Below are 26,900 nucleotides of genomic sequence, written 5' to 3'. Positions count from 1 at the left end.
GAGGGAGTGGGGAGGTGGATGCCCGACTAGGGATTTCAGTCACGTGCCAACCACGACGCCCTCCAACCACTGCACGGCGCTGCCTCCCAGTCGGTTCCTTGGCTTGACTCTCCCTGCTCTCCCCTCTTTCTTTTCCAGGACCCGACTAACGGCTACTACAACGTCCGCGCCCACGAGGACCGCCCGTCTTCGCGCACGGTGCTCTACGGCGACTACCGCAACCCCGGCCCTTCCCGCTACGAGGCGCGGCCCTCCTCCTGCCTCTCCCACTCCAGTGGCTACGCCCAGCTCAGCACCTACAGCCGGGGACCGGCCTCGGAGTACAGCGCTGAGCCCGTCCCGGGCCCTGCCGCGGGCGCCTCCACGGCCGAGACGGCCAGCCAGCTCTCCTACGAGAACTACGGGGGCCACGGGGCCTTCCCCCCCAGCGCTGGCTACGCCACCTACCGCCTGGGCTACACCCAGCCCCCTCCGCCCGCCCTGGACCGAGCCCCCTATGACACCTACGACCCCCTGGGCAAATACACCACGGCCACCCGCTTCTCCTACACCTCCCCGGACTACGGGCATCGATTCCAGCAGCGGATGCAGACTCACGTCTGAAAGCGGCCGGGACTGGGGAGGGCAGGCGGAAGGTACCTCACGACTCCCCCTGATATTCAGGGGCTCTTCCCCACCCCCCGAAACCCTTCGCCCCCCTGCAGGCTGGACTCGCAGACCTCCCCTCGGACGAGGGCGATACCCGGGGGTCCGTCTTTCAAAATCCCCGAGCTTCCTTCCGCCGTTTCTCAGAAATATTTTTCTTCCTCCTCGCATGAAACACTGCTGTGATGGGGGGGCTTTTCCGATTCATGGGGGGCTGCAAGGGTGTTGAGCAAAAAAGGGGGGCATCTTGTGAGACTGGACCCTCCTCTCTGCCTAAGGCAGCGCCTTTGTCTCGCGGTGGACACCTGCAAGGAGGTGGAAGGTTGGAAATGACCAAATCAGTGGGGGGGGGCGGGGGGCAGTGTGGCTGTGCTGGTGTTTGGCTTGGCCCCAAAGAAGGATCTGGGGGTACGCGGGGAGCCGTGCGTTGCAGTCGGAGGGGGGTTCTCATCCTAATGAGTGCAAGACAGAGAGAGGCTGAATTCTATGTCATGTGGACTAGCGACTTGATTACCAAATGGGGTCCCCACCCCTTCTTCTGTTCTGCGCTTGGTGCAACGACACCTCCTCTGTCAGAGCAGGTGGAAACACCCTTCTTTGTCACAGAGAGGCGTGCAAATGGGCCTCCCTGGCGGCACATGCTTTCACATCTCCCCACAGCAATGGAGCCCCACCTCCCTTGGGGTGCGAGCTGATCAAGGTCTGGGGCTAATGTTTCACACACACACCCCCCCCCCGAAAACATCAAGAGAGCCTCGTCCCGCCTGCCTTGAGGCCGTGACCGAGCTCCTTGCAGAATTTCATAGACTCGCAGAATTGTAAGGTTGAAAGGGCCCCCCAAGGATCATCTAGTCCACCCCGCTGCCATGAGGGAGTCGATTTGGTACGCCAAAGGCTCCTGCCTGGGGTCCTCTGTCTCTTCACCCTCACCACCAGATTCAGAGGGCCTGGAGGAGAGGATGGGCTGAGCTCACCTACTTCCAAGACTTTATCCCTCCTCGCCCCACTGTTGGAGGGGATGGGTGCTGGGGGCTCTTATGGGAGAAACCCAGGAGCTCTCCTGGGTCCCGTCCCTGTGACCTCTGGCTGTCTTGCTCAAACACCCCCTCCCATCTGGCTTCCATTCTCTCCAGGCTCATTTCCTGACCTTGAGGACCAGCAGCTTAAGAGGTTTAGGTAGAGAAATCAGAACACCAGCCAAGACTCTCAGGAAGCTGAAGTCCACGGAGGGTGGAGATCCAGTGCTGGGAGTCTCTCTTCCTACCTCGCCCCTACGAGGGCAGGACACGTCCCTGACTCGTTCCCTGGAGGAGGGGGCTCTTTTAGGGACTGCCCCCCCTCGACCACCCCCTGCTCCTGCTCCCTGCCAGTCTCCCCTCCTTGCCAGCCACACTCTTTCTCCCTTGCACTTTTAAGGGAGGAAACAGATTCTCTGGCTGTGGGCGGTTGGAGGGTTTTTAAACTGTGGGGTGGAGGGAGAGGCGCGCCGAGAGATGGGGCAGCTCAAGTGTCCCGGCTGGAAGGGACCGCGAGGGTCATCTAGTCCAACCCCCTGCATTCCAGGAATCCCTGCTCAGGCCTCCCTGATGGGGCCCCCCACCTCCGCTTAAACACCTCCAAGGAAGGAGCCTCCATCCCAGGGAACCCTTTCCTGTGTCCAGCAGACGTCTCCCTACTTTGTGCATTCCCAAAAGGGGGCTCTGCCTCCCCTTTCTTTGCCACCCAAAGGATCCACCTGCCTCCCACCTTTGCTTCTTCCTCCCATCCCTTGACCGCCAATCCTCTGCACTTTCAATGCAGACGGTTGGGTTAAACTGATTTCTCTCTTAATGCCGTTTATTTTTGACATTTGTGCGTCTTCCCTACCCCTTCTCTTCCATCTTCTCCTCCTCTTCAAGGAAACCCACTTTTTAAATTTTTGTGCCTTAAAAATTCTTGAGCTTGATTTGGTCACTAAGAACAGCCTTAGGCATCCTTTGGGACGACACCCCTGCCAGCCCCGAGATGGTACGGCCATGTGGCGCTGGGGCTGAGGGGAGTTGGAGTCCCACGGCGTCCGCTGGGCCCCACATTGGGGAGGCTGACCTAAAGCACTGAGCAGAGTCTGCACCAGCGGAGTCTGGGGTGGGGGAGGCAGGGGGTGGTAGACCCAAAGGTCCAGATGGGGGGCTTCTCCATCCAGCAGTTTTGCAGGAAACAAAGAGCTTTGGCTTCTTGCGTGTTCCAAACGCCCCACAATTTTATCCTCCCTTTTTGCTCTCCCCTCCCCCCTTCTGGGCATGCTTCTACTCTCAGGTGAGCAAACAGGGCTAAGAGATGCACAACTGGACTCCCGGCCGACCTACAAAGTGAGATTCTCACTTACCCCCGCCTTTGCATGCTACATTTCCAGCTGCAAGCTGAAAACAGGGGGGGGGTTGGCAGCGGGTGCCCTCTGCACGTGACCTTGAAGCCCCTGGGCATAAGAATGTGCCCACACAGAGCACCATCTTGTGGTTGCCTCCAGCAAGTGCAACTCTGCCTGGTCAGAGAGCAGAAGGAGGCAGTGGGCGTTCAGGCACCCTTCACCTGCCAGATTCGATTCCTGCTCTTGGATTTGTCATTATCGCTTTTTACTCCTCGGCGGGTCTCTCATCAGGCAACATATTTGATTTACAAGGTCCCTTAGGCTGCTTTTTCAAGTGGTATTTTCAATGTATTTTCTCCTCTCTTTTTTGTAAGGAAAAGGAGCTGCCTGAGCAGTCAGCCGTGAGCTCCCTTCCCTTCGAGGAAGCAGCTCGGTTGGTGCAATACTGCATGTGGCCACAGTGAGGTGCTCACCCACCCCTTTGAATTAAGTCTCTTTGTGATGGGTATTTACACACATTCACACCCTTTTCTGCTCCAGGAGAAGCTTAGATGAATTGCAAAAAATGGAGAGATCTTTGAGGACAGAAGGGAAATGTCTCCTTCCAAAACCTCTTCCTCTCTCACTTCCTGATCTCAGACTCCAGTCCCCCTGGTCCCCCTCTCTCTCAATCATAGAGTCATAGACTCACATCATTGTAGAGTTGCAATGCCAGAATCACAGCTGAGGACCATCCAACAACCTCTGCTTAAAATCCTCCAGCGAAGGAGAGGCCACCACCTTCCAAGGTGGCAAATGGCTCTTACTGTCAGAAAATTGTTCCTAATTTTTAGTCAAAATCATCTTTCTTGTCATTGGAATCCATTGGTTGTGGTCCTGCCCTCTGGAGTACCAGCAAACAAGCTTGCTCCACCTCCCATGGGGCAGCCCTCCAGACACTGGAAGAGGGCTCTCATATCGCCTCTCAGTCCTATCTTCTCCAGGCTAAGCAGACCCAACTCCATCAACCGTTCCTCACAAGGCTGAGTTTCCAGAGCCTGATCCTCTCCGTCTCCCTCCTGTGCCCGTCTTCCAGCTTGTCCATATCCTCCTTAAACTGAGGTGCCCAGAACTGGGCCCAGGACTCCAGGTGGGGTCTGACCAAGGCAGAACAGAACAGGACTATTCCTTCCCTAGATCTGGACACTAGACTTACTGTGGATGCAGCCTCAAATTGCATTCGCCTTTTTTGCTGCTGTGTCACACGGTTGACTCGCGTTGAGCTAGTAATCTGCTAAGACCCCCTAGATCCTTTTCACACAGGCACCGAATCTATCCACTGAGTAGGCAGAACCACAAAATGTGGGGAGCGCTATCTCCATAGCTCAGCGTCATTTGCTGCCCAAGAGCACAAGACCCCCCTCCCTTGAGACAGTCGGGAAATTCAGCAATAATCACTCCAAAGCCTTTGAGCGGGGATGCGCTCTGAGGTCAGAGCTGACAGCACTGGTTGTTCCGTGTGGGATTCCCCCGGCCAGGCTGTGTTTGGGTACGCGGGGAGAATGTGTGTGTGTGCGTCTGGGCGGGGGGAGTTACTATGTCTCCCCCCCCAGCTCATTTCTGTGTTAATTCCCCCCCCCCTTGCTGGAGACATATATCTGTGAATCTTTTTCACTCGTCCCTCTCCCTCTACACCGACCTTCCTTTTTTTAAAAAAATGGTTTTTTTCTCATTCTTAAAAAAAATATTATGTACTATATTTTTAGTCTTAAACACAATATATTATATATATTTAATTTTTTATATATATAAAGTTAAATGTTAAAAAAAAAGTTCAGCTGGAGACCTCTGTGATCATTTCAGGGGGGGCGGAGGGCAGCCTGTTGCATTTCTCTTATTTATTGCTCTTCAATCCCAGCTTCCCTCCTCCAAGGAACTCAAGGTGCTGCATATAGTTCTTCCCCTGCCAGGTGGGTGAGGCTGATAGCCAGAGACTGGCCTCCAAGGCTGCACCCAGTGAGCTTCATGGCCGAGTGAGGATTCGAACCCAGATCTCTTCCAAGTCCTAGTCCGACAAGCTAGCCCCAATGCTACGAGTTGCAGGGGGAGGGGTTTTCCTTCGGGAATCCAGTTCCAGGCCAGGATCTGGAATGGATTCCTCAGCCTGGGCGAAGTGCTTTCCCAGCCTGTTGCAAGGCTGAACCCCAGCACTCTGGATCCAAGGAGCCAGGGGTGGATCCACTGTAATCTTGCAGCTGCTCCCAGATGCTCTCCACAGGTCCTGGCATTGTGGACCCCTGATGCGTCTTGTGGCAGCAGAAGTTCATTGCTAACCAGCTTGATTCACCAGATCTTACAGGAGGACTGGTTGGCGCAGGTGACTGAGAATGCACCTGTCCAAATCTTGCAATGCAGTTTCAGTGAAACACATGTGCATTTTTTTTAAGCATTCTTTTTTATTGCTTTTTTACAAAAATAGCACTACATTACACTACCCTCTTTTCTTTCTTCGATCATCAACAAGGAACGAAAATGTCCAAATTCAGAGCTGAGAGGCCTATCAAAGGCTCCTAGCCAGGATGGCTCAGCTCTGCCTTGTCAGCTGGAGGGGAGAGGAATTGTTGAGCTCAGATCCTGTTTGCAGGCCTTCTATAAGGGGCATCCGGTTGGCCTGATCCAGCAACAAGGCTCTCCATCTGTTCCGATGGAGCCTCCAGGTCCAGAAGCAATCTATCTTGATTTCTAGGTTCTTAAGGGCATTTGGCCTCTGTGAGAAGAGGAGGCTGGATGGACCTTCCGCAGAGCACCGGCAGATCTTACAAGCCGGCGAGGCTTCATGACTTCATCTCCGTGCAGAGGCAAGTTTGCCTGCCCGGCTTTTATTACCCAAGAGCCGAGTAATTTGCTTCCCTGCTCTCGGGACCCTTGAATGGGCTCCGTGGATGGACAGGAGCGAGGGAAAGGGAGGTGGGAAGGTGGCCGCGGAGAGGCCGAAGGAGGCAGATGAACAGATGCGAGCGGCTGAAAGATGAATAGATGCTGATGGGATGAGGGGCGTGAAGGGATGCTTCAGAAAGGAGCCTTAAGGCAGGGAGGGAGGAAGCGAAAGGGGGGCTCCCGGCAAGGGATGGAGAGAGAGGACCCCTGAAGGAGAAAAGGAAAAGGAGAGAGAGAAAGAGAGAGAGAGAGAGAGAGAGAGGGAGGGAGGGAGGGAGGGAGGGAGCTTATTGGCAAACAAGGAGGAGATAGAAGGATGCGCAGAGGCTCCGACGGATGGATCGTGGAGCTGAGGATATTGGATTTATATCAGGCCTTTGGAAGACAAATGGACCAAATGACTTTTTATTTCATCGCAAAGGATGGCGACGAGAAGAGTATTAATGGAGGGAGGGAAAGAGGCGGCGGAGGCCTCGCGACCAGGGGAAACGCAGGCGGAAAAGCCGGAGGCAAAGGCGCCCAGGCGAGCTCCTGTCCAAGTCACGGGTGAAAAAGCCTGGGTTCCCCCTGGTGTGGCTGGACTCTCAACTCCCATCCGCATCATCCCTGACCGCTCCCCATGGGGGCTGCTGGGAGCTTCTCAAGGGCGCCACGTTGGCAACCTCCGGTCTTAATCAGCCCCGAAGTTTGTGGGCCAAAGCCAGGCTTGGGGGGGAGGCGCTCAATGGGGCTGTGGGGCTTTGTGGAAACGGAGGGGTTGCTGCCTCAGAGGCGCTTGGAAGAGGACTAGATGAATGAAAGGGAGACCTCCAAGAGGACTGGAAGGATGGAAGAAGTGGCTCTTGGTGTGTTTTGCTTGAGTATACAGTTGCAAAATTCATGGGCGGCAGGCTGGGATGTTAAGAAGGGGGCTTCTCCCTTCATTGCCTCCCCAGGAAGGGCTTTTTTTCTGAAAAAGTCCCTTCTACAATCCATAACATACATCGACGAAAACCCACAAGACAAACCACAGACTCTTCCCCGCCCCCGCCCCCCATTCTGAGCCTATTGTTTCACTCGTGTATGCCTTGATGAATTCATCCTTCAGTGCGCACGCAAAGGAATCATGCACAGTTCTGTCACGGCCAGGGCAGCCTGGGCAGTGTGTCGGACTCGGTCGCCGGGGAGAGGCCAGGGTTCAAATCCTCCCCCCTCGGCCCTGGAGCTTTCATGGGTGCCCCTAAGGGCCTCTCCGCCTAATCTACTTCACGGGGTGGTTGTGAGGATTAAATGAAGAAGCGCCAGGATGCGCGTCACTTTGAGCTCCTTGAGGAAAGGTGGGAGAGAAATGCAATCAAATGAAGGGGAGGGGAGTTCTTTTTGGAGCCACGACTCTGCCCGAATCGGGGCAGCTTGCCGACTCCCCCCCCCCCCCCGCAGGGCAGTGGGGACGAGCAGTCCCGCTTTGCGTCTCTTTTTGCGCCCCTGCCCTCTCTCTCTCTGGTCCGGGGACGAGTGGCGAAAGGGAGGGAAGCCTTTTCTGCGCCTCCGGCCCCGAGACGAGCGATGCCCGCTCCCACCGAGGGAGACCAGCCCCCTCTTTTCCGCGCCAGGTGGCGAGCGTATTCCGGGAGGCCGAGATGTATTCAAATTTATTCCAGGATGAAACGGGGAGGCGGGGAGCGGGGAGCCGCTCGCGGCTGTTCAGGAATCGCTCGGCGCGCTGCTCTCGCCTCCTCGCTGATGTTCCCCCGCAGACTTCGACAGGGCTACAAGCCATTAGAAGCAGGGGAGGGGGCTCGCTTTTGATTCCCCACTTTTTAATACATTTTTTTAAAAGGAGAGCTTCGCTTTCAACGTATTTTTGTCCTGCCTTGATTTGACAGGCCGCCTGGGGAGCGTGTAGGATGAAACGGGGAACATCTGTGAGGTCTGGTTCAGAGGCGGGAGGAAGACAAGGAGCTGCCAGGCGAGGAGCCTGACTCCCGGCTAAAGCAGGGCTGTCTTCACCGGCTGGCAGCAGCAGCAGCAGCAGCAGCAGCCCCTCTCCGGGCGGGGATGCAGGTGGTGGCAAGGGCGGGGAAGCGCCTTCGTGGCCCGGCCTGGAAAGAGAGCGCGCATGGATCAAGCTGTGGAACTCCTTTCCGCAGGAGGCAGCAAGGGCCACCAGCCTGGGCGGCTTTAAGAGAGGATCGCGCAGATTCAGGGAGCGGGAGAGGGCTATTGGCGCATCCTAGACACGCTGCGCTTCCAGGCTCGGAGGCAGGAATGCTTACAAAGGCGCAAGAGGAGAGGGGGCTCTGGGGCGGGTTTTCTATGAAGGGCCTCTGGGAGCCCGTGGTGAGAACAGGAGGCCGCACCAGATGGGCCCCTAGCGGCCTCATCCACCTGGGTCTTCATTTGTTCTTATGACTGAACCCGGGACCTTCTGCGTGCAAAGTGGCTGCATTGCACGACAGCCTAGTCCCATTGAAATGAAGTAAGATTCCAGTCCTCCTGATTTCTGAGTGAAGTGCTGGTTTAGCAGGGAACTGATCAAACTGCCTTCAGCAGAGTCAAACCATTTGCCCATCCAGCTCCGCCCTGTCTAGACTCGAGATGACCATCAGCGGTTCTCTAGGTTTTCTTGCAACTAGGGAGCGGTTCCTAGTCGTCCCTGGAGAAGCTGTCAGGGAATGAAGCTGGGAGATACTACTGCCTACGGGGCAGAAGAGTGAGGACCCATCTGCCCCAGCTTCCTGTTCTCACCATGGCCAAAAAGCCCCCTAGGAATCGAGATAGACTGCCTCTGGACCTGGAGGCTCTTCAAGAACACCAGAAGAACCTCATGGATCAGGCCAATGGCCCACCTAGTGCAGCCTCCTCTTCTCACAGTGGCCAACCAGATGCCTGATTCTATGGGAAACCCACAAGCAGGAGCTGCGCGGCTCTCCCCACTTGAAATGCCCAGGAACTGGTATCATTCAGAAGCACATTGCTGCAATGTACACTCAGCCGCAGTGGCTACTAGCCTTTGAAATAAGCATGAGGAGGATGCAGGGCTGGTGTTGCACCTTTGAAAAGGCTTTGCAAAATCTGCAAGAGTTCATCCCAGACCAAGCGTGTAATCCTGCCCGTGTCTACTCAGAAACTAGCCTGCCTTGAGTTCAAGGTTTACACCCAGGTAAATCACGGGTGGTGATTTCACGGGAAGAAATTGAGGCAGTGAGAGATTTTACTTTCTTGGGCTCCATGATCACTACAGATGGTGACAGCAGTCACGAAATTAAAAGACGCCTGCTCCTTGGGAGAAAGGCGATGGCAAACCTAGACAACATATTAAAAAGCAGAGACGTCACCTTGCCAACAAAGGTCCGTATAGTAAAAGCTCTGGTTTTCCCAGTAGTGATGTATGGAAGTGAGAGCTGGACCATCAAGAAGGCTGATCGCCGGAAGAATTGATGCTTTTTAATTCTGGTGCTGGAGGAGACTCTTGAGAGTCCCATGGACTGCAAGAAGATCCAACCTCTCCATTCTGAAGGAAATCAGCCCTGAGTGCTCACTGGAAGGACAGATCCTGAAGCTGAGGCTCCAAGACTTTGGCCACCTCATGAGAAGAGAAGACTCCCTGGAGAAGAGCCTGATGTGGGGAAAGATGGAGGGTGCAAGGAGAAGGGGATGGTGGAGGGCGAGATGGTGGGACAGTGTTCTCAAAGCTACTGAGGGGGGCAGTGGAAGACAGGAGGGCCTGGCATGCTCTGGTCCAGGGGGTCACGAAGAGGCGGACACGACTCAAGGACAACAACAAATCACGGGTAGCAGTGGCTGCAATTTGATGCCCTCTTTCATAAGAACCTCAAAAGAGCCTTTCTGCTGAATCAGGCCCAGGGAGGCCGTCTAGTCCAGTCTCTGGTTCTCCCAGGGGCCAAGCAGATGCCCATCACAGGAAGCCCGGAAGAAGAATTCATAGAGGTGGCTGCTTAATTTTGGGGGAAAGATTCCCTTCCTGAGCATGTGCATCTCCAACCACGCCACCCCATCATTCTCGCTCCAGTCCCAAAATACGAGCCCATTTGCCAGCCGCTCCCAATTCCACAGAAATTGCCTTTAAACAAATTGGCTATATTAAGTTCGAGTTTATCCAGCCTGTGATAAAACGGGAGCCTGTGACTCAACGCGCCGGCGAGGGCGAGAGAAGCCCTCGGATAAATGACGAGGTGTTCTGGAAATGATTCACCGGGAGGCTGAGTAATTTCGGGTGGTTATTTGTTTCACCGCGAAGACGATTGTAGGTGAGGGCAGCGTCTCTCCCTCGCCCTGCCGAACCCGGCACATCGCGCGCCAGAAGATTCCTCCGGTGATCTCTTCCCCCCCCCCCCATTTTTTGAGAGGAAAGGAAACCTGCAACGGTACATTTTATGCTGAAGCGAGAGGGGCCAAAACATCTGCATTCCTGCATCACCTCATTTTTATGGGAGGAGTAAAATCTACTTAGCAAACAACACAGATGAAGCCTCGCTTCGCGCTCTCGCTCTCTCACCCTCCCACCTCAAGGGTGATTTTTATTTTTTTGTGCTCTACATCCCTAGTGTCATAATTATGCGTGCCGGGGAGAGGAGATGGTCTGTAATTACAGAGGGAGGAAGAGAGAGAGAGAAATCGCTGCTCAGCTGGGGGGGGGGGTCCCTGCACTTTTAGAAAGAAAGAAAGAAAGAAACAGGGCGACAAAGAGGCGAGTGAGTCAAACAGCATTTGCATAAATCTGCATCTTGCCTCCTTCTACCTGCAAGGAGAGGAAAAGGAAGAATCGTGTTCCTAAAGCTGTAAACTCAGGGGTGGGGAAGGGTCGCATATGGCCCTCCAGCCCTCTCTATCCGGCCCTTTGAACCCTCCTCAGCCACGCCCCCTCAGACCACGCCCCTCGCCAGCCCTCCTTCCCAGCTGCGTTGAATGCTTTGGCTCTGATATCGCCCCCTGGTGGCCTGCTTGGAAGACACACTGTTGTGGGCCCGGGGATTGGCCTAAAGGTAAAGGTAAAGGGACCCCTGACCATTAGGTCCGGTCATGGCCAACTCTGGGGTTGCTGCGCTCATCTTGCTTTACTGGCCGAGGGAGCTTCCGGGTCATGTAGCCAGCAGGACTAAGCCGCTTCTGGCGAACCAGAGCAGCCCAGCTGTTTACCTTCCCGCAGGAGTGGTACCTATTTATCTACTTGCACTTTGACGTAAAATATGCATTCGTTGCTCCACCCACTTTTGCCTCTGCCCCGCCCATCTCTGCCATGCACCTCCCGGAAGGTTGGGGGTGGATCTCAGCCCCAAACTGAAAAACATCCTTCACCCTTGCTGTAAGCCAGGCATCCCCAAACTCGGCCCTCCAGATGTTTTGGGACTACAACTCCCATCATCCCTAGCTAACAGGACCAGTGGTCAGGGATGATGGGAATTGTAGTCCCAGAACATCTGGAGGGCCGAGTTTGGGGATGCCTGCTGTAAGCTGTTGGCATGCATGGCTTCTCCAGGGCTTGGACTGAAGTGGCGAAGCTCAGGCTCGGTTCACACGGCAGTTTATCTCAACTTCCTGACCTTCTCCTGTGAATTTCCGCATTGTATCTGAGCGTCCTCTCAAGGTTGAAGCTGCTTCTGGAAATCCAGCAGAATCTAGAGCAAGTTTAGCTCTCGTTTCCCTGTTATTTGCAAGCACGTATTTTTTCCCTTCTTCCTGGAAGCAAATTACACGAACTTGCACTAGGTTCTGCTATATTTCCAGAAGTGGCTTTTATGAAAGCTCAAATATAATGTGGAAGTTAGCACTCAGGGATACCAGAACAGGGTGCCGCGTGAGTGCAGCCTAACAATGGAGGAGGCACATTTTCCAGATTCACGTGGCCGAGACCTGGAAAGGACCATACCAGAACCATGTGGCAAGGACCTCCTTGGGCTGTTTGACTACAGATGACGGCAGGCGCATGGGGCGGTGGGAAGGTCAAATTTTGGAATGCCTCTCATTTTGTTTGTTCATTTTTTAAAAGCAAAACCCTCTTCTCCCCGCATGTAGACAGCCAGCGCATCTGCGGGAAAGCCCCCACTGGCCTGGCTTGCTTTCTCCCTGCAAGGAGCCTCCTTTGCATTCTGGAGCGGAGTCTCATCCCTCGGAGGCCTCTGATATACAGCGCTCATTCTTCCCACTGCCAGCGCTTTTGTCACCTGCTCACTTGAGCGAGTGGATGCTTTATTTTCCGAGCGGAGCCCTCGCTGATCGGTAACAAAAATAAAATATAACACGCATATATGTGTGGGTGGGTGGGTGGGTTTTCTTGCAAAATCTCGCAGTCACCTTTGCGGGGGCAGGCGTAAAATGCAGGCATCAGGAAGCTAAAGCTTGATTAAGTCACACAACCGTCCGAGTAATAGATCTAACGCAGGTCGAATGAGGCTTAGTGCTCATCCCCTCCCCATCGCAAACAGAAATGCCTCAGACGAATGCCACCATCCCAAGCAGTGTTTGGCGAGTTCAGCACATCAGATGCTTTGCAGGGCCTGTGGTGTCGTGGCCCCACCAGCCAGTGGCAACTGGTGTGTCTGACTGGGACCTGGGAGAGACCAGGGTTCAAATCCTCCACTCAGCCATGAAGCTCACTGGGTGACCTTGGGCCGGTCATACTGACAAGGAGAGTCCACTGGATCAGGCCAATGGGCCACCTCTTCCTGAATCCTTTCCTCACAGTGGCCAGCCAGATCCCTGTGTGAAACCTGCAAGCGGGACCAGGAGCAAGAGCAATTCTCCCCTTCTGCAGTTTCCAGGGATTCAGACGCCTTGCAACCTCCAACCAACTTGGCTGGCATTAAAATAAGATTTGAGAATGCTTCTGAATGGCCCCAGGAGGAGACAGGGCTCTTGGGCTCAGGTTCTCCTCCTGGGTTTCTCTTTAGGCCTAGGCATCAGGAGGGAACAGACTGCTGGGCTAGTTGGCCCCCTCTTGGCCTGATCCAGCAGCCAGGCTCTCCTTAGGTTCTCAGCTGCCCCCCAACCTCAGCCAGCGCCCATCTGCTTGAATAAAATATTGGAGGAAGGAGGCAAGCCCTGCGGCACACAATCGATCACATGACACGGTGCGCACACACCGTTTGAATGGCAATGCCCATCCATTCCCAGCCCCCTCAAATATTTCCTTGGTGGGGGCAAAGTCCAGGGGGTGGCGTGGCTGTCTCAGGGTTGCCCCTTTTGGAACTTAGCCGGGAGGAGAATGCAGATGAGAGTGGAGTTCTTTGCATCCACTTGTCCTTAGCTCCGGCTGCAGCTACTCTTGCCCTCTCTGCAGTTACTGGGCCCGGATCAGGGGGAGCTCTCCTGGGCCAGCCGCCTGGAGTCTTGAAATCAGCTCTCAGGAAGCATTGTAGCTGGCAGCCCTTGAGGCTGGGAAGGAGGAAAGGGAAGTTAATAAAGGCCGCCAGGCTACCTCTAGCAGGTGGAGAGAATCATAGAATCATAGAATCATAGAGTTGGAAGAGACCACAAGGGCCATCGAGTCCAACCCCCTGCCAAGCAGGAAACACCATCAGAGCACTCCTGACATATGGTTGTCAAACCTCTGCTTAAAGACCTCCAAAGAAGGAGACTCCACCACACTCCTTGGCAGCAAATTCCACTGTCAAACAGCTCTCACTGTCAGGAAGTTCCTCCTAATGTTTAGGTGGAATCTTTTTTCTTGTAGTTTGGAACCATTGCTCCGTGTCCGCTTCTCTGGAGCAGCAGAAAACAACCTTTCTCCCTCCTCTATGTGACATCCTTTTATATATTTGAACATGGCTATCATATCACCCCTTAACCTCCTCTTCTCCAGGCTAAACATGCCCAGCTCCCTTAGCCGTTCCTCATAAGGCATCGTTTCCAGGCCTTTGACCATTTTGGTTGCCCTCCTCTGGACCCGTTCCAGTTTGTCAGTGTCCTTCTTGAACTGTGGTGCCCAGAACTGGACACAGTACTCCAGGTGAGGTCTGACCAGAGCAGAATACAGTGGCACTATTACTTCCCTTGATCTAGATGCTATACTCCTATTGATGCAGCCCAGAATTGCATTGGCTTATTTAGCTGCCGTGTCACACTGTTGGCTCATGTCAAGTTTGTGGTCAACCAAGACTCCTAGATCCTTTTCACATGTACTGCTCTCAAGCCAGGTGTCACCCATCTTGTATTTGTTCCTCTCAATTTTTTTGCCCAAGTGCAATACTTTACATTTCTCCCTGTTAAAATTCATCTTGTTTGTTTTGGCCCAGTTCTCTAATCTGTCAAGGTCGTTTTGAAGTGTGATCCTGTCCTCTGGGGTGTTAGCCACCCCTCCCAGTTTGAAAGGATTTATTCACACAGAGCAGGGTTCTGTGGAACTCCCTGCCACAGGAGGCAGCGATGGGCAGCAACCTGGGTGGATTTAAAGGAGGATGGGGCAAATTCATGGAGGAGGAAAGGGTCACTGAAGGATGCTTGCAATGATAGCTATGAGGCAGGGATGCTTCTGAATAACACCAGTTGCTGGAAACCGCAGGAGGGGAGGGGGCTCATGCACTGAGTTTCTGCTTGTGGGTTTCCCTTTTGGTGCATTTGAGGGTCCACTATGAAAACTGGAAGCTGGACTAGATGGGCTATTTGTCTAACCCTGCAGGGCTCTTCTAATGTCAAGAGTTCAGCCTATACTTGAGTAGGACCCTGGCAGAGACACATGTCTGACTGGCATGTTCTCTCCCTCCTGCTCGATCATTTGGGAGCTTCAAAAGCTTTCTTCAGCCCGAACATCACTGACACCGGCACACTTAGGGATCCGCAGAGTTTGTGCAGCTTGCGTAACAGACCTCAGCAACTCAGCATTTTGGCTAATCTACTTTATTTGCATATAAACACACAGGGAGCACTGCAACATGGCTCCCTCTCTCTCCAGCATCAGACAGCAAAGAGAAAGAGAACACAGGACAATAGTCCCACTTCACAGAACACAGGAACACAAACATCCTGTCTCCGTCACTTCCCACTCTGTGGAGTCAAAACATACACCGTCATGCAATAGAGAACAATCCCATGACTGCAATCACGGAGCAGGAATTCTAACTATTCACATGTTCTTAAGTTTGCCATCATGGAACAGAATCAAACCTCCCCCCGCTTGGTTCTTCTGTGGTCCACACATTTATCCCACTGAGGCTCCCTTTTCAGACTTTCCCAATTTTTGCTGATGTCTTGTTTAGTGTTGAGTGTGAATTGTTGTCTCAATATTCCTGGGCCCGCAGGGGCCCTCAAAAAGTCTCTGAAATGGCAAAAATGCCAAGTGCGAGGAAGACTGACGGCCGCTGCGCAGGCCTCCGGGGGGTGGCTGGAAGAATTCATCACAGCAGAGCTTAGATCTTGCCCGGTTCACACAGATGAAGTCCTGACCTTTCTGGCTCTTTGCCCATCGAGGGAGCGGCAACAGGTCGGCCTCGCTCAGAGCGTGTGGAACAGAAAGGATTGATTGCAGTTCATCGATAAAATGCAAGGGCGGAGGAAGAAAATTGATCCCTTTTGCACTGGAAGATGAATCTGCCTAATCTGCACTTTCCCAAACAATATGGGAACTGAAAATGCACTGAATCATAGAGTCAGAAGGGACACCAAGGGTCATCTAGTCCAACCCTCTGCAATGCAGGAACCACAGCTCAGAATGCCTGGCAGATGGCCGTCTGACTTATGCCTTAAAATGTCCACCACCTTCTGATGTAGTCTGTTCCACTGTCAAACAGCTTTTAGTGTCAGAAAACTCCCAGATGGGTAGGGTATAAATAATAAAATAAAATATTATTATTATTCCTAATCTTTAGATGGAATCTCCTTTGCACTTCCCCAAATTTGCACTTCCCCAAATTTTGAAGCATAGTTCTCCAGGCAAGCAATGTCTATATTAATAAACAGATTAGGGCAAATTGTGGATTTAAAATTCATCCACATTAGTGAAAATAACATACAAAAGAATATATTGCCTTTGGGGGAATTGCTTTGCAAAAAATGTGTCTATTAGGCAAAATTGTACATGTGCCTATTAGGAGCAATTTGCACTCAAACATTGGTGACTTTTCATGGGGACTATAATTTAGAAAGGAAAACGATCTGCGTCACCCTATTGAGGAAGTCGAGGGGCTCCTGATCAGTTGGCTCTCCCAGCAGCCAGCAAACTTCAGGGTCGCTCTTCTCATCTCCCTACATTTTTAAAATCTGGGCTTGGATGAGACATCTCCTCCAACAGAGGGGGCTTTGCTTGGCCTCTGTGAGAAGAAGATGCTGAACTGGGGTGGGGGGTCTTTGACCAGGTGAAGTAACAGGGGTCTTGCGCTCTCAAGTCTTTTCACTTTGCACCAGTCGTCAGCAGGTTGTAAATGCAGTATTGATGGGCACAGGCCGCCACCTCGTGGCTAAATGGCACATTGTGCAACAAATCACATCCAGTACGTAATAGAGAACATGGATCCCCAAAAAGGGACCCTTCCCAATTTGGGAATAATAGAATTGTAGCGTGGGAAGGGAGCCCTGCCAGCTGCAAGCCAGGAATCACAACTGAAGAATCCCTGGCAGACATTCAAGCTCTGCTTCAACACATCCAATAAGTCAGATGCTGCTGCTGCTGCTTTTATTTGTACCTCTGATTGGGTTTTCCCAGCCACTCTGGCGAAGGAGAAATGCTTGGTGATGATGAAGGAGAGATGCCTTATTTTTCTGAAATTAATATGTACCTTCTCATCTACTGAATCTGAGACTTTGAGAAATTTGTCTTAGATTAAAAGTGATTAAAATATTGTAGATATTTGTTAGCATGTAACTGAGCTGTGTTGCAAAGGCCATGTGCAGAAGGAATCCTATTGCATTACCTGTAGTTACAATGAAAGAGATTTGGTGTTTGTGGACACGTGTGTGTGTGTGTGTGTTGTCGTTTATTTGTGTCCGCCTCTTCGTGACCCCCTGGACCAGAGCATGCCAGGCCCTCCTGTCTCCCACTGCCTCCCTCATGCTGGTAGCTTCGAGAACACTATCCAACCATCTCGTCCTCTGTTGTCCCCTTCTCCTTGTGCCCTCCATCTTTCCCAACATCAGGGTCTTTTCCTTCAGGATCCGTCCTTCCAGTGAGCACTCAGGGCTGATTTCCTTCAGAATGGAGAGGTTGGATCTTCCTGCAGTCCATGGGACTCTCCAGAGTCTCCTCCAGCACCGGAATTCAAAAGCATCCATTCTTCGGCGATCAGCCTTCTTGATGGTGTGACCACACATATCCCCGTGCATTTATAATGGCATTTAATCCCCCCCCCCCGTAACACCATCCACAGCGCCCTCGCCCTCCACGAATCTGTCCTCTTTTAAAGCCACCCAGACTCTCGTGGCAGGGAGTTCCCCAGTTTAACGATGCGCCTCCATGAATAGCGACTGTCCTTTGTCTTTTACAACGATATTTTTGAAGCCTTGAAGACCGACAACATTTGGCAGCAAGAAGCGGAAATTCCAGGACCGCCTTTCCCAAACTTGGCCCTCCAGCTGCTGTTGGACTACAACTCCCATCATCCCTCGCTAGCAGGACCAGCGGCCAGGCATGATGGGAACTGTAGTCAGAAAACCACAGCTGGCGACCCCGCCACGTGCCGCGCCAGCCTGCCTCCCCCTCGCGGCCAAATGGTACGACCCGACGCGCAGGAGGCTGGTTTGTGGGCGCGTCGTCATAGCAACTCCAGTCGGTGGCCCGCGGGGTTGGGCGGGGCGAGCAGCCAACCAATGGGGATTCAGTATCCAAGCGACTGGCTCGGCCCGCGAGGGGGCGCATGCGCTCTTTGCTTGGCCAGCAGCTTGGCCCCGTTCGGCTGCCCGCCTTCCTTCTTTCCCCTCAGGGAGAAGCGCCCCGAGAGAGGCGGGAAGTCTCGCGAGAGGAGGAGAGACGGAGAGGGAGGAAAGAAAGGAGCGTGGCGCGGGACCGGAAGTGGGACTGACCCGCCCCCTGGCGGGCCTTTCCGGTTCCGGGTGAGCGGCGGCGGCCGAGCCCCGGCGGCAGGTGAGGCGGGAGGGGGGCGGGCGCCGGGCCGGCGGGTTGCGCTGGATGACCTTTGGGGGCCCCTTCCCGCTCTCCAGGCCCCAAGTCCCCGCCGGGCGAGCCTCCTTGGCGCACGTGGCCCCGCGGGCGGGGTTGGGGGGAGGCTGCCCTTCCCTTTCCCCCTCCCGGCCCAGGAGCCTGGTGAGCTCAGCCCATGTCACAAACCCCCCTCTCCAGCCCCGCCAGGCCAATCCCGGGGGCGCAGTGGGGCTGAGCCGGGTAGGTGGGGGGGGAGGGAGGAGGGCGTCTCTTTGCACCCCTTGGCCAGGCCGCCCCCCGGGGAGGCTGGGAGGGGAGGGTCTCTGCCCTGGGACCCCGGCCATCCTGCTCCCTCCTGTCATCTGCCTGGAACCCGGAAGGGACCCCCAGAGGTCATCAAGTACCATCTCCAGCAGCGGGGCCGCACCCCTTCTCCCTTCATAGCACCCCAAGAGTGTGAGCAGGGAATTGGGGAATAGGCTTCGTCTCCAGTTGCTGCCTGGCCACTCAGGATGTTGCAGGAGGAGGAGCCTTCTCAGTGGGCGCCAGGCAGGGGGAGGCTGGCACAGGGTGGCATTACACTTCCTGGGTGGGTGGGTGGGTGATGGAGGCCACCTTCACAGGAACAGGAACCAGGGAGGCTGCCTTGTATCAAGCCAGAGCAGCTGCTTATTTTTCTGCGCTGAAGGGCAGCAGGGGCTCTCCAGGGTTTCAGACAGGAGTCCTTTTTCCCAGCCCTACCTGGAGGTGACACCTAGGATTGAACCTCAGATATTCTGCATCTGAAGCAGGGGCTCTGCCCACCAAGCAGATAAAATGAGAACAGCTGAAAACATAGGGGGGGTCATTAAAAAACAATATTAAAAGAATTCAACTTTTTATGGCGAGATTCCGGTCCTCGTGGCTCTGGACTGAGTTAACTAGGACCCCTGAGTAGCTCTGCAGTTTGCTTTCCAGTAACCTCCGGAGCAAACATCCTGAACATAAGTCAGCATGGCTTACAACTTTGTGAATCCTCCCCCCAAATGCTGGAAATTCACCCTGTCCCTCCCCATCTCTCTCCCCAGCCTTGTTAGCATGTGGACATGTCCAGCATCGCGCCCCTCGCGGCCTCTCTAGAGCAGTGCCCGCTTGCTGGCCTCTCCTCCTCGTGGTCCCGGTTCGTCCATGGAGGAGGGCACCATGTCGGATCTCCTTCTCAACCTGGACACGTCCCTCCCTGCACAGCCCAAGAAGGCCTCTGAGGGGAACCAGAAGCACCAGCGGTTCATCAAGCGCCGGCAGTTCCTGGAGCGGAAAGGCTTTCTGAAGCAGAAGCAGCTTCCTGGGCAAGCCCCACTGCCGCGACGGGATGCCTCTCAGAAGCACGGCGGGGCAGACTGTGAGCGGGACAGAAAGAGGCTGAAAGTGGACAGGAAGGGGGCGTCCGCCGGACAGGACAGGAAGCCTCTGCGGGAGGACAGCTCGGCCTGCAGGACCAAGACATTCCCCAAGGAGAAGGCCGCCCGCGGGGCTAAGGACTCTGGCTCCCAGGGAGGCAATGCCTCTGGGGGGGGCGCAGCCTCGAGCAAAGCAGGGAGCACTGCGGGGGGTGGTTCCTCTGCGAGGCACAATGGGGCGCAGGCCAATGGGGCCGCGGGCGAGATCCGGAGGGTGGCCCTGCTGAGCGAGTTTGAGAGCGGGCTGTCCCCGGTGCTGCTGCCGCCCAAGCCCAGCAAGGTGGTGGCCATTGACTGTGAGATGGTGGGCACGGGCCCCGGCGGGCGCGTCAGTGACTTGGCGCGCTGCAGCGTGGTCAGCTACCACGGCGACGTGATGTACGACAAGTACGTGCGGCCCCTCAGCCCCATCACCAACTACCGGACGCGCTGGAGTGGCATTCAGAGGCACCACATGAAGAACGCCGTCCCCTTCAAGGTGGCCCAGAAGGAGGTGAGTGAGGGGGGAGCCTTTAGAGATCCCCCTGCCCCACACAAGGTTTTCCATGTTTTCATTACAACCAAGGCAGTCTGTATTTTTATTCTGGCATCTGGTTGAAGCATTTGGCCTAGCAGCTCTTACTCTCTTCTTATGGAACCTCAAGGTCCAGAGGCAGTCTATCTGGATTCCTAGGTTCTATGGGGTATTTGGCCACAGTGACAACAGGATGCTGGACTAAGGAAGGAGCCCTTTGGCCTCATCCTGTTGCAGGGCTCTTCTTTTATATCCTCTTATGGGTGAAGTAAGGGACGCGGGTGGCGCTGTGGGTTAAACCACTGAGCCTAGGACTTGCCGATCAGAAGGCCGGCGGTTTGAATCCCCGCAATGGGGTGAGCTCCCGTTGCTCAGTCCCTGCTCCTGCCAACCTAGCAGTTAGAAAGCACGTCAGAGTGCCAGTAAATAAATAGGTACCACTGTGGCGGGAAGGTAAACGGCGTTTCCGTGTGCTGCTCTGCTTCGCCAGAAGCGGCTTAAGTCTTGCTGGCCACCAGCTCCTTCAGCCAATAAGGTGAGATGAGTGCCGCAACCCCAGAGTTGGTCACGACTGGACATAATGATCAGGGTCCCTTTACCTTTATGGGTGAAGTGGGTCAGACTGCAGCTACGATGTCTTTGTGGGTCTGCATCCTGCTGTGCTTGACTGGCTACAGCAGGCTTCCTCAAACTCTTCCCTCCAGAATTTTTGGCCTACAACTCCCATGACCCCAGCTAGCAGGACCAGTGGTCAGGGATGATGGGAATTGTAGTCTCAAAACATCTGGAGGGCCAAGTTTGAGGAAGCCTGGGCTACAGGCTGAGTCTTGAGCTATTGAGCGCTGACTGATGACATCCCTCCCCCTCCCTGCCTTTCAGATCCTCAAGGTCCTCTCTGGGAAGATAGTTGTGGGCCACGCCATCCACAATGACTTCAAAGCCCTCAAGTATTTCCATCCCAAGTCACTGACCAGGGACACCTCGAAGAACCCTCTGCTCAACCGCAAGGCCGGCTTCCCGGAGAACGAGCAGGCCTCCCTGAAGCGCCTCACCAAGCAGCTCCTCCACAGGGACATCCAGGTAACACCCCCGCCTTGTCCGTCTGCTCTCCCCCCCCCCCCATCTGGCTCAGTGTTGCCTACACTGGCTGGCAGCCAGCTCTTTGGGAAAAGGCCCAATGACAGTGTCTTGGCAGACTTCCTTTTCAAGAGTCCCTCCTCTTGGCTGGCTGTAGTTGTTGTTATTATTTATTAAATGCATTGCTTGATTTTTCTTGCGAAGGCAGTTCAGTTGCCACCAGATAATATCCCCAAGGCAACTATCAGTAAACAAACCATAAACGTCCATAAAAATGGCAAAAGTAGTTTCTTTCCCAAATAGGTTTTATCATAAATAATAGCAAATGCGGTAAATAAAGAGTTGACTTGAAAGTGGTTCACTTGTTGGAGGAAGTTTAACAAACTGAAGGTCATCGTCCTCTTTCCTGATGGAAACATGCAGATAGGGAAAGATACACCCCTGCTTTAAGTTGTTTCCGTACTCTCTTCTCTTGTACGGTACATTATTTACTACAAAGCTCCGTGACTTTGTTACTGTGTTTGCGGTTGCTCAAGATACAACCTGTTGTGGGGGGAAACTACTTTTGCCCTTTTTATGGATTGACATTTAGAGTTTGTTCACAGATAGTTGCCTTGGTGATATTATCTTGTGTTGATTGCAGTAGTCATTGTATCACTGCCCTGTTCATTGTTTTAAAGGAAATTCAAAGCAGCGTGCAACCAAGTAAACAAGCAAAACCCACATAGATCCATTACAAAAAAACGCCTCATTAAAACAGATTTTAAAACACCCCACCACCCTAAAAGGCCAGACAGGGAAAAGGCCTGGTTAAAAAGGAAAGCTTTCACCAGGCACTTAAAGATACAGTACTGTACATAATGAAGGTGCCAAGTGAGGCTCCCTGGGGAGAGCATACCATGAACTGGGAGATACCACAGAAAAGGCCCTGCTGTTGTGTTGCCACCCTCCAGACATTGAGGAGGCTCTCAAAGAAGGGCCTCAGATGACAACTGCAGGGTCCAGGTCAGTGCATATGCATCAAAAAGCTCACACCATTGTTTCCTTGAGCCCGGAGAGAAAAAGGTTGCGGACAATGACCAGGAGGAGCTTTTCCAAATCTGTTTGTGCCATCTGTCTGTGCAGTTTTTAGACGACACTGCAGGAGCAGGAGTAGCCCCTGTGGCTCCCTCCAGGCGGCTGCCACACTACAGTTCCCATCACCCCTGCCCATTGGGCCGTGGTGGTACCAGGGCTGGTGGGAGACGGAGTCTGGCAGCATCTGGAGGGCCACTGAGGAGCAGAGTCCCCTGGCCTTGGAGGAGATCCGGCATTTGATTTAATACTGAACTCTGAGCAGCTCACAGTAGCAGCAGAAAAGAGCAGCAAATACTGCAGTTGCTGTAAGCTCAAAACACAGTAGCGTATAAATAAAGCAGGCAACCAGAGCAAATCCTTTGAAACAATGCAATTCTATAAATTTATAGTGAGCTGCAGTATAAAGGTAAAGGGACCCCTGACCATTAGGTCCAGTCACAGACGACTCCGGGGTTGCGGCGCTCATCTCGCTTTACTGGCCGAGGGAGCCGGCATACAGCTTCCGGGTCATGTGACCAGCATGACTAAGCCACTTCTGGCGAACCAGAGCAGCGCATGGAAACGCCGTTTACCTTCCCACCAGAGCGGTACCTATTTATCTACTTGCACTTTGAGGTGCTTTTGAACCGCTAGGTTGGCAGGAGCAGGGAGCGAGCAGCAGGAGCTCACCCCGTTGCGGGGATTCAAACCCCGACCTTCTGATCGGCAAGCCCAAGAGGCTCGGTAGTTTAACCCACAGCACCACCCGCGTCCCTATTCTGCAGTATAAAAGAGCCCATTTTATCTTGTCCCCAAAGAGCAGAAGTTCCCTTGAGTGACTCCAGAGCCAGGCTGCTGTGCACCTCTTTCTTGATCTGGGCACCTTTTCCTAGTATCATAGAATTGTAGAGTTGGAAGGAACCCACAGGGGTCATGTAGCCCAACCCCCCGTAATGCAAGCATCCCTGACCAGGGGCCACCCAGCCCCTGCTTTGAGACCGCCAAGGAAGGAGAGCCCACCCCCTTCCGAGGAGGCTCTTACCCACAGAAACTCTTTTTCTGTAACTTGAATCCCTCTGTCTTCCATGGGGCGGCCCTTGAGGTATTTGAAGATGGCTTTGTGGGGGGAGGGGGTGTCCTCTCGCTTTGTGAGGGGTCAGAGAGACGTGACCCCTGCCCTCATCTTCCTCCTTCCTTCCTCTTTCCTTACCCCTCCCCAGGTGGGGAACAAAGGCCACTCCTCAGTGGAAGACGCCCGGGCCACCATGGAACTGTACAAGGTGGTGGAGGACGAGTGGGAGAGGCAGCTGGCCACTTCTCCTCAGGACTGACCCCCAACTCCAGTCGCCACCAAGCCTTGGAACCCGGAGTCGCTGGGGGAAGCCGACACTCCCCTCCCCGCCCCCCCCCCGAGCTGTTTGGAGGAGGATGTTGACGGGTCCATGGGGCAGAGGGAGAGGAGGGCCGGCAGAGTGAAGGAACTGACTGGGGGCAGGGGAGGGGAGGGAGGCAAGTGTGCCCATTACATCGCTTCCATCTGACGGCAGCCTTGGCGTGTTCCTCCCCTTCCTCTCTGTAACGGTGCTGGGCCTCCTCCCCTCTCGGCTTGAACCTCAGAGGGAGGGGGGCTTTCAACATGGTGCTGTCCACTCCCCAGGCCCCGGTGGCTGTGGGGTTCATGTGCTGTTGGAATTGAGCGCCAACCAGGCCAAGGTGCCCATCCTGTTGCCTCGGCCCGGGGATCTTTGGTGACCCCCCTCCCCACCTCTGCGGTGGCGCAGGGAGACTGGCTTCCTGCCCCCACCCTCTTAAAAGGGCGGGGGGCACTCAGTTCCCTAGCTTGACTTCTGCGGGTCTCCCCTCTCCCTTGCCAGGTGATGGGAGCCCCCCCCATGCACTTGGTGTTCTTGAGCTCCCCTCTGCCGCCTCCTCCTTGGCCCCACCCCCTCCCTCGGGGGTCAAGGAAGCCCCCCTGTGTGGACGGTGACCCCCTTGGGTTCCTGTTGGCGGGGGGTGTCTGTCTCTCCCTTCTTCCCACTTTCTCCTCATCCTTCGTAATCTCTCATTATTCTCCTTAAATCTCTTTCCTGCTCTCCACCAGCAGGTCCCCGGGTGGGTTGCACCAATGAAAAACACAAAACAGTTTGCAATCCCAGGAACATCCCCCTGCCCCTCCCCACTTTGGCCCCCTAAACTTAGAAGACGAAAACCCCTGGAACATTTACGCAGGAGGACCAGGTGCCTTCTGCCCTGTGGTCTCTTCCTGGTGGAGATGTGGGGCTGGGCGAAGGAATGCAGTTGTACCTCGGGTTACAGACACTCCAGGTTACAGATTCCGCTAACCCAGAAATAGTACCTTGGGTTAAGAACTTTGCTTCAGGATGAGAACAGAAATCGTGCAGCGGCAGCGGGAGGCCCCATTAGCTAAAGTGGGACCTCAGGTTAAGAACAGTTTCAGGTTAAGAACGGACCTCCAGAATGAATTAAGTTCTTAATCCGAGGTACCACTGTATCTCTGTTCCCCTTGAGGGGAGGGGGGCGTTGCACACGAGCGCACACCCTGCGCCTACGAATGCCCCCCAGAGAGAGTGGAGGCCCCGTAGGTGTTGGCCCATAGCGCCCCCTGCCAAGCATCCCCTTCTCAGCTCAGCAGGCGTTGGGGTCCTGGCTGGGACATCCTCAAGGTCAGGATGGGTAGGATCCTGCCCACATGAACTTTGCCTGTTCTGTCTGGGCCCCCCTGGACTGCAGCATCAGAGGCTTCTTCTGCCCCAGAGCTGTAGCCTCCCAGGCTCTGAAGGACCCCGGGGTGGCCAAGGGCTGGTCTAGGGCGCAGGGCTCTCTGCAAAGGGCAGGCCTCCCTCCCCTTTTGATGTGCAGAGGCTCCTCTTTCCCCCTTCCTTCCTCTTAATACCTCCAGCTGCACAATCCGAATGAATGGAGCATTCCTGGAGCACAAAGTTCCCATCCTTGAAGAAACCACAATGGTAAACACTGGGCACATTTTCTCATTCTGATGCTGAAAATTCCCTGGAACACTGTGACCCCCCCCCCCTTGCCCCCCTGCGTCCCAAAAGTGGCTCCATCGCTGTGTCTTGGCCAGTGAGTGTCTCATTCTGCCACTCTCTGTCTTCTCTCTGGTGCTGTTTCCCACCAAGTGACCATGAAGCAAGAAGGTCACCTTGCTGTTGTGACGCTACGTGTGTTGGTGTGTGTGTCTTTCGGGGAAGAAGAGGGAGCCCCGAAGCACATTGCTTTTAATGAGATACCGAAAAGGTCTTAAGGTTTGTTTTCCCATCTCCCCATTTGCTTCCCCCCACTGATAAAAAAAGAACAACTTTCCAAAGGTCCTTCTCTCTTGCCTTTGGCGCACACAGCCTCTGTCCCTCCCGGGGTTTGGGTTTCTGTGCCCCTTCCACCTGGGCTCTTGGGGACTCGCCACAAAGGGGCGTTCGCAATCTACCAAGTGGGCCTCCATGGAACTCCTAATTTATTTTAAACAAACTTTATTGAACATTTTAAAAACGGTTGCCAAACGTATTGTGTTTTCCCCACGGAAATCTTTGATGCCGATCCTTTGCAGCAGTCTCAGAAAGATTCCTCTCGAGCAGTTTTAAAGCGAGCATCTTTTTAAAACAAAGACAAAAATGGAAGAATAATTTTTAAAAACCACCCGCGCAGGAAATAGATTTCCTACATAGAAGCCCACACACACTCTGCAAAAAAACCTTACTTATTCCATTTGTGTTAATGCTGGTAATTATGAACGGGCGTGTCTTCTGTCTGTGCTTGGGATTGTTTTGTCTTTTTCTAAAAAAGTAAAATATTTCACTTACTGGCTGTCTTGAGACCTGTGTGCTTGCGTAGGCATGGCAGGGGGAAGGGGCCTGATCCGAAGAGCCGCTGTATCTGAAGATCATGAAAAGAGCTCTGCAGCTGGATCAGGCCAAAGGGGACCTGCCCATTATGGGAAGTCCACACGATGGACCCGAGTGCGAGAGCAGCGCTCTCCCTGCCTTTTCCAGTAACTGCCTCTGACATTGGAGGCAGGACATAACCCACCAAGGTGAGTAGCCTTCAATAGCCCCCTCCTCCTCCACCGTGAATTTGTCCAACCCTCTTCTAAAGTTGGGGGCCATCACTGCCTCCTGTGGCAGGGAGTTCCACAGTTTGTGGACAGAAGTCCTTTCTTTTCTCTGTCCTGAATCTTCACGAGGTTCAGTGTGATGAGAGAGGGAGGAAAACCTTTCTCCCTGCATTCTCCATGTCGTCCTTACACGGCATCATGCCACCTGAAGGTTTGCCACACAAAGCATCATCATTGTTTTATTGAACTTTGGCTCGTTGGTTTTCCACTTCCTCAGATCTTGGGAGCTCCCAGGGGGCCCTGAGGAGGTGGTGGGTGGGTGGCAGTCTCTGCGGGACCCTCTCCCTGGACACCCAACCCCAAGCAGCCCCTTACGTATCTCATGCAAGAGACCTGCATCTTGAACCATCAAGGCCCAAGGTGCTCCAGGACAGCTAGTGATGCAGATGGCAGCCATGAAAAGAGCCTGCGAGTCCCTCCAGGGCTGGGCCTCCAATCCTTCTGGCCAGAGGAGTGAAAATCTCCCTGGAGACATTGAACCTGCTCACACAGAGGGATCAGCTTCCCTGGAGTGCAGAGGCAAAAGGGAAAGGTTCTTTGCAAGGCCTCTGGCCACCCATCTCCCTGCATTTCCACTTCCCCCATTTATCCAGAACCACAAGGACTAGAACCCTGCTTTGTTTTTGCCGGAGGGGCTGTCGCCCTGATCAGCCAGCAGTGGCTGTGGCTCTTGCACCCTGAGGGGTGTGCATTGTGGCTTTGGCGGTTGGTGCAGACCTGGTGCCTTCTTT

The 26,900-nt window shown here is 54.1% G+C and overlaps 2 protein-coding genes across 4 annotated transcripts in view; both read left to right on the top strand.

Annotated features, from left to right (window-relative positions):
* Nucleotides 1–2,475, top strand: part of KIRREL1 (kirre like nephrin family adhesion molecule 1) — a 100,942-nt gene extending 98,467 nt beyond the window's left edge. Inside the window, exon 15 of the mRNA XM_083715667.1 lies at nt 139–2,475. Coding sequence (XP_083571793.1) covers nt 139–603 — 465 coding nt within the window. The 3' untranslated portion in view covers nt 604–2,475. The remainder of the gene's footprint in view (nt 1–138) is intronic.
* A 15,221-nt stretch (nt 2,476–17,696) lies between these two features.
* Nucleotides 17,697–25,857, top strand: ISG20L2 (interferon stimulated exonuclease gene 20 like 2). 3 transcript variants are annotated; one of them, XM_083715990.1, is made up of 4 exons: nt 17,697–17,918; nt 19,004–19,868; nt 20,769–20,969; nt 23,243–25,857. In XM_083715990.1, the coding sequence occupies exons 2-4, from the start codon at nt 19,104–19,106 to the stop codon at nt 23,351–23,353; spliced, it is 1,077 nt and encodes a 358-aa protein (XP_083572116.1). In that variant the 5' UTR covers nt 17,697–17,918; nt 19,004–19,103; the 3' UTR covers nt 23,354–25,857. The 3 variants fall into 3 exon arrangements, with proteins under 3 accessions (XP_083572116.1, XP_083572115.1, XP_083572114.1); XM_083715989.1 differs by lacking the exon at nt 17,697–17,918 and adding an exon at nt 18,091–18,176; XM_083715988.1 differs by lacking the exon at nt 17,697–17,918 and adding an exon at nt 18,319–18,390.
* The last annotated feature ends 1,043 nt before the right edge of the window (nt 25,858–26,900 follow it).

Source organism: Podarcis gaigeae (assembly GCF_964106915.1).
Source record: "Podarcis gaigeae genome assembly, chromosome: 16".
NCBI lineage: Eukaryota > Metazoa > Chordata > Lepidosauria > Squamata > Lacertidae > Podarcis > Podarcis gaigeae.
Note: the sequence above shows the minus strand (reverse complement) of the source record. Positions and strands in the feature narration are given on the sequence as shown.